This window comes from Oncorhynchus tshawytscha, linkage group LG26 (genome assembly GCF_018296145.1).
Source record: "Oncorhynchus tshawytscha isolate Ot180627B linkage group LG26, Otsh_v2.0, whole genome shotgun sequence".
NCBI classification, from domain to species: domain Eukaryota; kingdom Metazoa; phylum Chordata; class Actinopteri; order Salmoniformes; family Salmonidae; genus Oncorhynchus; species Oncorhynchus tshawytscha.
This window is the reverse complement of record NC_056454.1, coordinates 26789759-26801569: the sequence shown is the minus strand read 5'-3', so window position 1 is coordinate 26801569 and position 11811 is coordinate 26789759. Positions and strand designations below refer to the sequence as shown.

Genomic DNA, 11811 nt, shown 5'->3' with positions numbered 1-11811 from the left:
ATAGATGCACAATACAGGACACAGTGGATAACAAACAGACAAATTATTACTATAGAGACCATTATTTATGAGGTAGGATGTGTAATTCTTGGATTATAGTTGCTTTGTATACACCTAGGCCTACATGTACACAGCAAATTGGCCAGTGTTGATTTTTAAGTGTTACATTTATAGTGTTGATTGAGGTGTTAAATTCCCTCTGGAAGAGTGAAATTAACACTCAGTGGTGTAAAATAACTCCCAGTGTTGGTATTAATAACCAGAGTTATTGTTTTACACTGTGGAGTGTGAAAACAGTCCCATCAAAACCACAGTCATCATTATCATATTTCCCAGCATGCTCTACTGCATGTTGATTTTTTACAATTGTTTTTAATATCTGTGTTTTGCATGTACATTGATTAATCTTATGCTACACAAAGATAAATAACACATTTCTCTAAACTAATCCAATCAGTTAGTTAGATTTATTGAGCCCATTACTGAAATGGTTGTTCCAGTTTAAATGGTTTAGGTAGTCCTTTATCAATTTCCATGATCCTGAATGTCATTATGAATGTTGTGGATGAATAAGAATACCAATTGTTTGTCTTGATTCCAATAAGAATTAAACATCACTTTGCAAGCCAGCATAATGTGGCTTGTAGCCCTGATGTGGCCTGTAAACCAGGAGTTTCCTAACACTACTGAATTAAGATAAAACTAGGCCATCAAAGTAAGGACTTATGATATACAGTGCCTTCAGAAAGTATTCATACACCCTTGACTTTTGTTGTGTTACAGCCTGAATTTTTCTCTCACCGATCTACAAACAATACCCCATAATGACAAAGTGAAAACATGATTTTAGAAATGTTTGCAAATGTATTGCAAATGAAATACAGAAATATCAAATTTTCTTAAGTGTTCACATCCTTAAGTCAATACTTTGTAGAAGCACCTTTGGTGTAAGTTTTTCAGGGTAAATCTTTGTAAGTTTTTCAGGGTAAGTCTGGTGTTCCACACCAGGATTGTGCAACATTTGCCCATTATTCTTTATAAAATTATACAAGCTCTGTCAAATTGGTTGTTGACAACCATTTTCAGGTCTTGCCAAAGATTTTCAAGTTAAAACTGTTACTCAGCCACTCAGGAACATTCACTGTCTTCTTGGTAAGTAACTCCAGTGTAGATTTTGCCTTGTATTTTATTGTCCTTCTGAAAGTTGAATTAATCTCCCAATGTCTGGTGGAAAGCAGAATAAACCAGGTTTTCCTCTATGATTTTGCCTGTGCAAAAGCTCCATTCTGTTTTTTTTATTTCACCTTTAGGCAAGTCAGTTAAGAACAAATTCTTATTTTCAATGATGGCCTAGGAACAGTGGGTTAACTGCCTGTTCAGTGGCAGAGCAACAGATATACCTTGTCAACTCGGGGGTTTGAACTTGCAACCTTCCGGTTACAAGTCCAACGCTCTAACCACTAGGCTACCCTGCCGCCCCGAGGGCCAGCAGACTAGAGCATACAGGTCGCAGTGGTGGGTGGTATAAGGTGATTTGGTAACAAAGCGGATGGCACCCTGATAGACTGCATCCAGTTTGCTGAGTAGAGTGTTGGAAGCTATTTTGTAGATGACATCGCCGAAGTCGAGGATCAGTAGGATAGTCAGTTTTACTAGGGTAAGTTTGGCGGCATGAGTAAAGGAGGTTTTGTTGCGAAATAGAAAGCCGATTCTAGATTTGATTTTGGATTGGAGATGTTTAATATGAGTCTGGAAGGAGAGTTTACAGTCTAGCCAGACACCTAGGTATTTATAGTTGTCCACATATTCTAGGTCGCAACGTCCAGGGTGGTGATGCTAATCGGGCGGGCGGTTGCGGGCAGCGAACGGTTGAAAAGCATTCATTTGGTTTTACTAGCGTTTAAGAGCAGTTGGAGGCCACGGAAGGAGTGTTGTATGGCATTGAAGCTTGTTTGGAGGTTAGTTAGCACAGTGTCCAAGGAAGGGCCAGAAGTATACAGAATGGTGTCGTCTGCGTAGAGGTGGATCAGGGAATCGCCCACAGCAAGAGCGACATCATTGATATATACAGAGAAAATAGTCGGCCCGAGAATTTAACCCTGTGGTACACCCATAGAGACTGTGATTGACAGAGTGGAAAGCCTTGGCCAGGTCGATGAAGATGGCTGCCCAGTACTGTCTTTTATCGATGGCGGTTATATCGTTTAGTACCTTGAGCGCGGCTTAGGTGCACCCGTGACCGGCTCGGAAGCCAGATTGCACAGCGGAGAAGGCACAGTGGGATTCGAAATGGTCAGTGATCTGTTTATTAACTTGGCTTTCGAAGACTTTGGATAGGCAGGGCAGGATGGATATAGGTCTGTAACAGTTTGGGTCTAGTGTGTCACCCCATTTGAAGAGGGGGATGACCGCGGCAGCTTTCCAATCTTTTGGGTTGAACAGGCTGGTAATAGGGGTTGCAACAATGGCGGCAGACAGGGTCCAGATTGTCTAGCCCAGCCGATTTGTACTGGTCCAGGTTTTGCAGCTCTATCAGAACATCTGCTGTCTGGATATGGGTGAAGGAGAAGCTGGTGAGGCTTGGGCGAGTAGCTGCGCGCGGGGGGGGCTGTTGGCTGGGGTTGGAGTAGCCAGGAGGAAGGCATGGCCAGCCGTTGAGAAATGCTTCTTGAAATTTTCGATTATAATGGATTTATCAGTGCTGACCGTGTTACCTAGCCTCAGTGCAGTGGGCAGCTCGGGGGAGGTGCTCTTGTTCTCCATGAACTTTACAGTGTCCAAAAACCTTTTGGTCCAAAAACCTTTTGGTGTTAGAGCTACAGGATGTGAATTTCTGCTTGAAAAAGCTAGCGTTTGCTTTCCTGACGGACTGTGTGGATTGGTTCCTGACTTCCCTGAACAGGTGCATATCGTGGGGACTATTCGATGCTATGGCAGTCCGCCACAGGATGTTTTTGTGCTGGTCAAGGGCAGTCAGGTCTGGAGTGAACCAAGGGCTATATCTGTTCTTAGTTCTGCATTTTTTGAACGGGGCATGCTTATCTAAGATGGTGAGGATATTACTTTTAAAGAATGACCAGGCATCCTCGACTGACGGGATGAGGTCAATATCCTTCCAGGATACCCGGGCCAGGTCGATTAGAAAGGCCTGCTCGCAGAAGTGTTTTAGGGAGCGTTTGACAGTGATGAGGGTTGGTCGTTTGACCTCGGACCCATAGCGGATACAGGCAAAGAGGCAGTGATCACTGAGATCCTGATTGAGGTGTATTTGGAGGGCAAGTTGGTCAGGATAATGTCTATGAGGGTGCCCATGTTTACGGATTTAGGGTTGTACCTGGTGGGTTCCTTGATGATTTGTGTGAGATTGAGGGCATCTAGCTTAGATTGTAGGACTGCCGGGGTGTTAAGCATATCCCAGTTTAGGTCACCTAACAGAATGAACTCTGAAGCTAGATGGGGGGCGATCAATTCACAAATGGTGTCCAGAGCACAGCTGGGAGCGAAGGGGGGTCGATAGCAGGCGGCAACAGTGAGAGACTTACTTCTGGAGAGGTTAATTTTTTAAATTAGAAGTTCAAACCGTTTGGGTATAGACCTGGAAAGTATGACAGAACTTTGCAGGCTCTCTCTGCAGTAGATTGCAACTCCTCCCCCTTTGGCAGTTCTATCTTGATGGAAAATGTTGTAGCTGGGTATGGAAATCTCAGAATTGTTGGTGGCCTTCCTAAGCCAGGATTCAGACACGGCAAGGACATCAGGGCTGGTGGAGTGTGCTAAAGCAGTGACTTAAACAAACTTAGGGAGGAGGCGTCTGATGTTGACATGCATGAAACCAAGGTTTTTTCGATCACAGAAGTCAACAAATGAGGGTGCCTGGGGACACGCAGGGCCTGGGTTTACCTCCACATCACCCAAGGAACAGAGGAGGAGTAGGATGAGGGTACGGCTAAAGGATATCAAAACTGGTCACCTAGAGAGTTGGGGACAAAGAATAAAAGGAGCAGATTTCTGGGCGTGGTAGAATATATTCAGGGCATAATGTGCAGACAGGGGTATGGTGGGGTGCGGGTACAGTGGGGGTAAGCCCAGGCACTGAGTGATGATAAGAGAGGTTGTATCTCTGGATAAGCTGGTTATAATGGGTGAGGTCACCGCATGTGTGGGAGGTGGGACAAAGGAGGTATCAGAGGTATAATGAGTGGAACTAGGGGCTCCATTGTAAACTAAAACAATGATAACTAACCTAAACAACAGTATACAAGGCATATTGACATATGAGAGAGACATACAGCGAGGCATAAAGTAATCACAGGTGTTGATTTGGAGTGCTAGCTAAGACAACAACAACAGCTAATCAGCTAAAACAACAACAGGTAAAATGGCGATGAATGGGCAGAGGGTCGGTTAACTACACACAGAGCCTGAGTTCGTGGCTGGGGCCGGCAGATAAACAAAAAAATAATAATAATAATAATAATAATTTTAAAAAGATAAACAGAATGGAGTACCGTGATTAATGGACAGTCCAGCGGGCATCAGCTATGTAGCCAAGTGATCATAGGGTCCAGGGGGCAGCAATAGATGAAACAGGGAGGCCGCAGAGTAGTCGTTACTACGCTAGCATGCGGGCAACGCAGCGTTTAAAGTTAGTAGCCCGGGGCTAGTAGAAGCGTCTGCTCCGATGGAGGCCGTTTGAAGGCACAGTGGATGGAGTATTCGTCGGCAGACCTGTCGAGGTGGTGCGGCGGGGCGCCGTGTCGACTAAGGATCCAAGCTAGGTGGCAAAAGAGGTATTGAGTGGTAGTAATTTAGTTTTCTATCCGGGAGATGTGCATGGCTCACGGCTAACTGGTGCTAGCTTCGGGGCAGAGGCGTTAGCCACTATAGCCACTCGGTAGCAGCGGTGATCCGGTGCCAAGGTCCAGAGCTTACGGCAAGGATCCGGTGGAGTAGTGTGTTCTAGCCGTGTTTGGGTGGAGTCCGGGTGAACAACTGTGTAGGCCGGGAGGTGGGCCTCAGGGATAGCTTCGGGTACTGGGTAACTCGGTGGGTGCTAGCTAGCTGTGAAGATCAGGAGAATGGTCCAGGGATTGCGGCAGGAATCCGGTGTTGTAGTGGAGAGACAGTCCGTTACTGGTAGGCTGGTGCGTATTATCCAGGCAAAATATATATATGTATTTTAAAAAAGGGCTGGTACCTGTGCAGAAGGTAAAGGCCGCTAGCAGTGGCTAACAATGACTAAATAGCTTGTAGCTAATTAGCTGGTTAGCTTCTGATGGCTGTGTTTCTTGCTATAAGGTCTAAAAATGACATATAATAGTGGTTCCGTATCACATTGGGTGAGGCAGGTTACCGGAAGGTATAATTGAACTAAAATGGAGAAGAGATTGAAAATAAAATTGAAATATATACAAAAAAAGACGTTAAGGACTGGAGAGTATTTTTACATTTTTTATCCTGGAAAAACTCCCCAGTCCTTAACGATTAAAAGCATACCCATAACATGATGCATCCACCCCTATGCTTGAAAATATGGAGAGTGGTACTCAGTAACGTGTTGTATTGAACTTGCCACTTTGTATTCGGAACAAAAAGTAAATTTCTTTGCAACATTAAGTATTACTTTAGTGCCTTGGATGCATGTTTTGCAAAATTTGTATTCTGTACAGGCTTCCTTCTTTTCACTCTGCCAATTAGGTTAGTATTGTGGAGTAACTACAATGTTGTTGATCCATCCTCAGTTTTCTCCTATCACAGCCATTAAACTGTAATGGTTTTAAAGCTACCATTGGCCTTATGGTGAAATGCCTGAGCAGTTTCCTTCCTAACTGAGTTAGGAAGGACGCTTGTATCTTTGTAGTGACTGGGTGTATTAGTACACCATCCAAAGTGTAATTAATAACTTCACCATGCTCAAACGGTTATTCAATGTCTGCATTTTTTTTACGCATCTACCAATAGGTGCTCTTCTTTGTGAGGCATTGGAAAACCTCCCTGGTCTTTGTGGTTGAGTCTTTGTTTGGAATTCACTGCTCGACTGAGAGACCTTACAGATTAAATGTGTGCGGTACAGAGATGAGGTAGTCATTCAAAAATAATGTTTAACACTATTATTGCACACATAGTCCATGCAACTTATTATGTGACTTGTTAAGCACATTTTTACTGATTAACTTTTTTACAGTGCATTCAGAAAGTATTCAGACCCCTTGACTTTTTCCACATTTTGTTACGTTACAGCCTTATTCTTAAATGGATTAAATAGTTTTTTCCCTTCATCAATCTACACACAATATCCCATAATGATAAAGCAAAAACAGGCCACTGTGTTTGTGGGGACCTTTAATGCAGGTAGAAACATCTCAGGGATGATCAATGGAAACAGGGTGCACCTGAGCTCAATTTCGAGTCTCATAGCAAAGGGTTTGAATACTGATGTAAACAAGGTATTTCTGTAACATAACAAAATGTGGTAAAAGGGAAGGGGTCTGAATACTTTCCAAATGCACTGTAGGCTTGACATATTAAAGGGGTTGTATACGTATTGACTCAAGACGTTTCATCTTTTCATTTGTATTTCATTTGTAAAACTTTCTAAAAACATAATTCAACTTTGACGTTATGGAGTATCGTGTGTATGCTAGCATCCAAAAATGTCAATTTAATCCATTTTAAATTCAGGCTGTAACACAACAAAATGTGGAAAATGTCAAGGGGTGTGAATACTTTCTGAAGGCATCACAATGTATGTTGTATATTTTCATAGTTTGATAACATTTGCCTAGCAACTCAATTGTTGAACGCCACAGCCTTTTTTAAAGGGAATAATTCAACAACCATGTCTGTGTCACTAACAAATACTCTCATGGGTGGTAACTACAATTCACTCAAAAAGAAAAGACACCCCAGGAAATATTGCAATTAGGTTTCCACCACACAGCATTTCATTATATTTCGCTCCACTGTAGAGTTTTGGATATATTGGGTAGACATTATAAGGACTTGGCCCTATCGCAGGAGTAGCCTACATTCCATCACATCACTATCTAATCTGTGACTGAATTGTTATGGGTTGACAGCCATCCACTAAATCCTTTGTTTTTCTCCTTTAAAAACACAGAGATTACTACTCAAAGCTGTCTATCGTTTACATCTACAACACAACTTATTTTTAAGACAAGTCCTAGGGTTAGGCTGATATATTGGAGTGTTTTCAATAGGGATATTCAGATGTATTTTCATCATGGTTTATTTATAGTGTAAACACTGCCAAACAGTGCTCAGGTATACCATGCCAAACCAAAATATTTGGGCAGCCCTCTTGATTTCAAGTTAGCTCTAGCTGAAGTGCTGAATCCCATATATGTTGTAAACTTCTTATAGGAATCATAAGGCTTTGTGTTTATTCTCAGCTCATAGGATTAATATATGGCCCTGTATATTTTGGAGAGAGAAATTGAAAAGCAATAACACATGCTGTTAAATAAATCTCAAGACTATTATTATTGGTATCATAAAATTCAAGACCTAACATTTCATTCAATAAAAAGGGGCATGTAATATCCCATGCCCATACCAAGTGTATGCGCTATCCGATTTACTGCATGTGAATACATTTGGAAATGGTAAAAATAATCGTTTAGTCACGCCTTTTGGCCAATTGGAGTGCGTCGATGTCAGTCCTTACTGGGTGAATTGTAGAAAGTAGCCCATGGGGCGTGGTTTCTGCTTGGGGGAGGGATTGTGTGGCATGCTAGTTAGTCTTTCAAATGACAGGGAATACGAGATTACAGCGCTCAAAGGGAATTTCTTCCAACCAGGAAATGACATACAAGGAATACACCTAGGGAATAGTAAAAAAATATTGATTTTAAACTGAATTTGCAGAAGAAGGACTTGACTCGAAGCCGTTGAAGAACAGCAACTGAACCTTTTGACTAAGTTATTGATCAGAAACGTGAGGTTATTCTCGCGGTGTGGGTTTATCAATATATTTGTGCCCGAACAACGCTTTGTGTAGGCTATGAACAACACTCAATTATCTGATCAACGATAAAAGACGTTTCGGATACTTTTATAAACAATTCAAATAAAAAAATAGGCTACTGTGGTTCATTTGCGGTGGGTTCGGTCCATTGACGAATACGCTCGGAAGTCCATCCTATGGCACGTTAATATTATATTATGTTCTGCCGCTAGAGCGCCCGCCCATCGACTCCGGTTGTTTTTTTGTTGTTGTAGCGAAGCAGTGAAAGGAGATTGATTTTACTGAACGCGTGCGTTTGGATAGCGCTATCTCCCCGGAGGAAGAGGACGCCCACTGAAATTAAGTATTGTATGTACATTCTCAGCAGAAGGACTTCACGTATTTATTTTACATATTGATCCGAAAAAATCTTGATGTTGGCAAAATTCTAAATAGCGCACTAACAAAGCAAGACTTCCACACACGCTGGACTTTCCCCGCTGAGGTGGTTTGTAATTCTACAGCGAAGGGCCGCCGCAGTCTCTCTGTCGGATGCGTAGGAAAGGAAGAGGGGTCAGGGTACGCGTCTTTTATGGGTGCATATCGTCATTGACGAAGGTGATACAGAGAAACGACAGCCGAGTCTACCAAGCCCCGCGTTTCAGAGCAGGATACGGGAGATAGGTGAGGGTATCCCACAGGCAGTAGGCGACTTCGCTATTACGGATCTCAGTCTCAAGTCAACCCATCAGGTTCGATCCCGGTGGGCACCAGACCTACCCGTCCGTCGCCCGCACAGGTGGTCTGCCATAGATCCCAAAATTTCTGCCTCAAAACAGACCCAAGTTTTGCCTCGCCAAACGGATTATAGGAACGGTGTCTGAGGGGAGAGAAAGACGGAAGACAATGGACATCCGCACGCTCCTTACTGCGTGTGCGCTGCTTGGTAAGTCACGCCTGTACCTATTACTTAGATTGGACACATAGACATCTTTCTATTTTTTCTCTCTTTAATTACATGAGAGAACAAATAAGAACCCCGAATGTTATTCAAGTGTTACCATGCACTTTCAAAAAAAATCAATGTGCGAGTTTGTCTATTTAATTCAGAAGAACAGTTCGACACCTGAGTCATAGCACACCTGCATGCCAAGACATCTGCATGACGACACACCTGGATGACAAATCCAAACTCTGAGTGTATGTAGGTGTGGGAGTGTGTGTTTGCCAATGCCACCTCAGTAGGAGTCACTGGTCTAGGGAGGGGGCATTGTCTTAGTCACTACCAATGATGTATATAAATCCATTGCTCACTACTCACTTACCTTTGGACAGCTGTGTCTGCGCGTTTATCTGTTTGTGTTTCACAGCTCTATTATAGCTGTGAACAAGTTCTTGTTTTTCTATCATAGTGTGTGTGGAGGGGGGAGAACTAGGTTCATGTGATATTTGGATGTACATCTCAGATTAACCCCCTCAGACTCAAGCTCCTCTTTCCCTGGATGAGTTGGATAACAGTGACCACATCCCTGTATTAGTGCCTGTAGTCAATACACACAGACAGACACCTTACATTTTTCACTTTACATAGCACCCTGGGACACTCAGCTATTCTCTCTCCGTCATGCACATTACACACACTTTCACTGACACATATAGCATAGACTACACAGTACACACACCAGATGGCTGCTCTGTTCCTGGATGGGAGGCATGTTATTGCTGTGGAGGGATGGATCCCTGCCATTGGGTTAGATTAACAGTCTTCTTGTTAGTTCACTTAACCTTTCAGCTGGTCAACTTCATGTAGGAGTTATTGATTGATTGATCAATTTGAATCATTTTACATTTCCCAAGGTGAAATGAAGGTGTAGAATGAAATACAATACATCATAGAAATGCTTTGGTTTTCCTATAGAGATGGATAGCAGAAAAACAGAGTACAATATGTTGACTGTCTAATTTTAAACTTTACAGAAAGCTCTTACACATGGTGGTAATGTATATATGTTGCGCGTATTACCCTGTAGTTGTGGCAGAGAGAGAGAGAGAGCTCTGAATCCCTGAACCGTTCTGGTTTATATAACTAATAGAAAGTGTAATGGGTTGTTCAGCAGGAGGCTGGCTGGTTAAACAGTAATGGAGAGATGCTTCAGTTGTCTATATTGGCTCAACTGACTGCAGAATAGTTAGTATAGGCTCTCTATGCCTGTTTGCTGCCAAAGCCTCTGTATGCACTGATCTCAGGCCAGTTTCTCTGTGTAGTTTAAATACACCAGTTGAGTCTCATGGAAACCAATAGTTATGAGGCAGTCTAACAAATGTAAGTCAAGCTGACTCGTCCCTGCTAGTGCAGTATCCTAATTGCTGTCAGTTATTAATTTTACTGGCATTGAATTCACTCAACTTTGTCAATATTGTTAATGGAAGGCCAGTCTAAATGGTGTTTCCTTCTGACTATCCAATGCTCCCCACAGAATGACAGCTGTGTGTCACAAACACACACCCACACACACTTTTAGAATGAGAGGAATTTCACTTCTTGGTCAAGGAAGAGTCAGCATTGTTTAAACATTGATGTGAGTTTGAGTGGATCTGTCGTGTCTTTGTGGATGTTACTCTGACGCTAAAACTAAATTATTGGTGGTATATGACACGCTTTAGGCTTCTAACATATCTTCCAGCTGTTTGGCCAGCAGATGACCTGGGTTTTTTGTATCTATGTGCGAGTGCCTATGTATACATACAGAGCAAGCATGTCTAGACAGTGCTCATAATGCAATCACTCACCCTGTCCCTGGCTGTACATCTGTGTGCATTCTACAGAGGCTTGGCTGGGAAGCGTGTTTCTCCTGTGTGTGTGCATGTTTTTAGAATATTCCCGTTTTGTAATGGTCTTTGACTTTGCTTTTATGTTATTTTGCTAATATTTGGCTCATTTCAGGAAACTAGACGTATGTCACACGTCTCTATTTCACAGGAGAGGAATTTAAATGTAGACATGATTCTTAAAAAAAAATCCAAATGCTTTTTTTTGGCAGAAATGCCATCTGGAACAAGTGAACTTTCATGTGCCTTATTAACAAACGTGTATGCCATCTGTAAATATGAGTAAAATCGTTAAATTACAAACATAGTTGGTTTAGCAACGGAAAAAGGCAGGAACCTTCCCACTATGTCAGGATTGGCTGACATAATGGATGGGCTGGACATGCCGAGACATGAGTTCGGATTGGTCTGCCATGTAGCATGCTTCTGTCTATAACATGAGCTGCTTAGTATGTAGGCTTAAAAAAATGTATAATGAAGAACTGCACAAGTGTTGCTCCTCCTCTCTACTTTCTGGAAGACAGTCCTGCCATGCTGACTCTCTCTGACTCTGAAAATGAATCGGACAATGAGGAAATCCCTGATTTTAGGTAAAAACATTTTAATTGAACCAGACATTGTAGAGTCTTCTGATGACAGTGACGGGGAAGCCAACAGTGTTGTTGTCACAGAAGAAGTGGACCGAGTTTAGAAATCAGTTGAATGCCGGTGGATGATAGCTAAGGAGAGGGCAACCGTGACAGAGAGGGAAATGTAAGATAGTCTAGCTAGCATTTTCAGATATTATATATTTGTAATTTTGTCAAAGTCATTTTCATTGTCAGTTAAAGTGTACTGTTAACTAACTAATGTTAGTTGGCTGGCTTGCTAGCTAATGTTATGTGTATGATCTGTGTGGTAATATTATTCATATCTCAGAAATCCATTTGCATTGCTAGTTACAGCCTAATGTTAGTTAACCAACTAGGTTCAATGTTAGTTCGCTATCATTAGCTACCTGCAGATTCATGCATGGT

General features: G+C 42.3%; 1 protein-coding gene across 2 annotated transcripts in view; it reads left to right on the top strand.

Moving 5' to 3' along the window:
• The first annotated feature begins 7781 nt into the window (after positions 1-7781).
• igsf3 (immunoglobulin superfamily, member 3) overlaps positions 7782-11811 on the top strand; it is a 101861-nt gene continuing 97831 nt past the window's right edge. For both annotated transcript variants that reach the window (XM_024389432.1, XM_024389431.1), the window contains exon 1: positions 7782-8912. In XM_024389432.1, the coding sequence (XP_024245200.1) occupies positions 8873-8912 (40 nt within the window). In that variant the 5' untranslated portion in view covers positions 7782-8872. The remainder of the gene's footprint in view (positions 8913-11811) is intronic.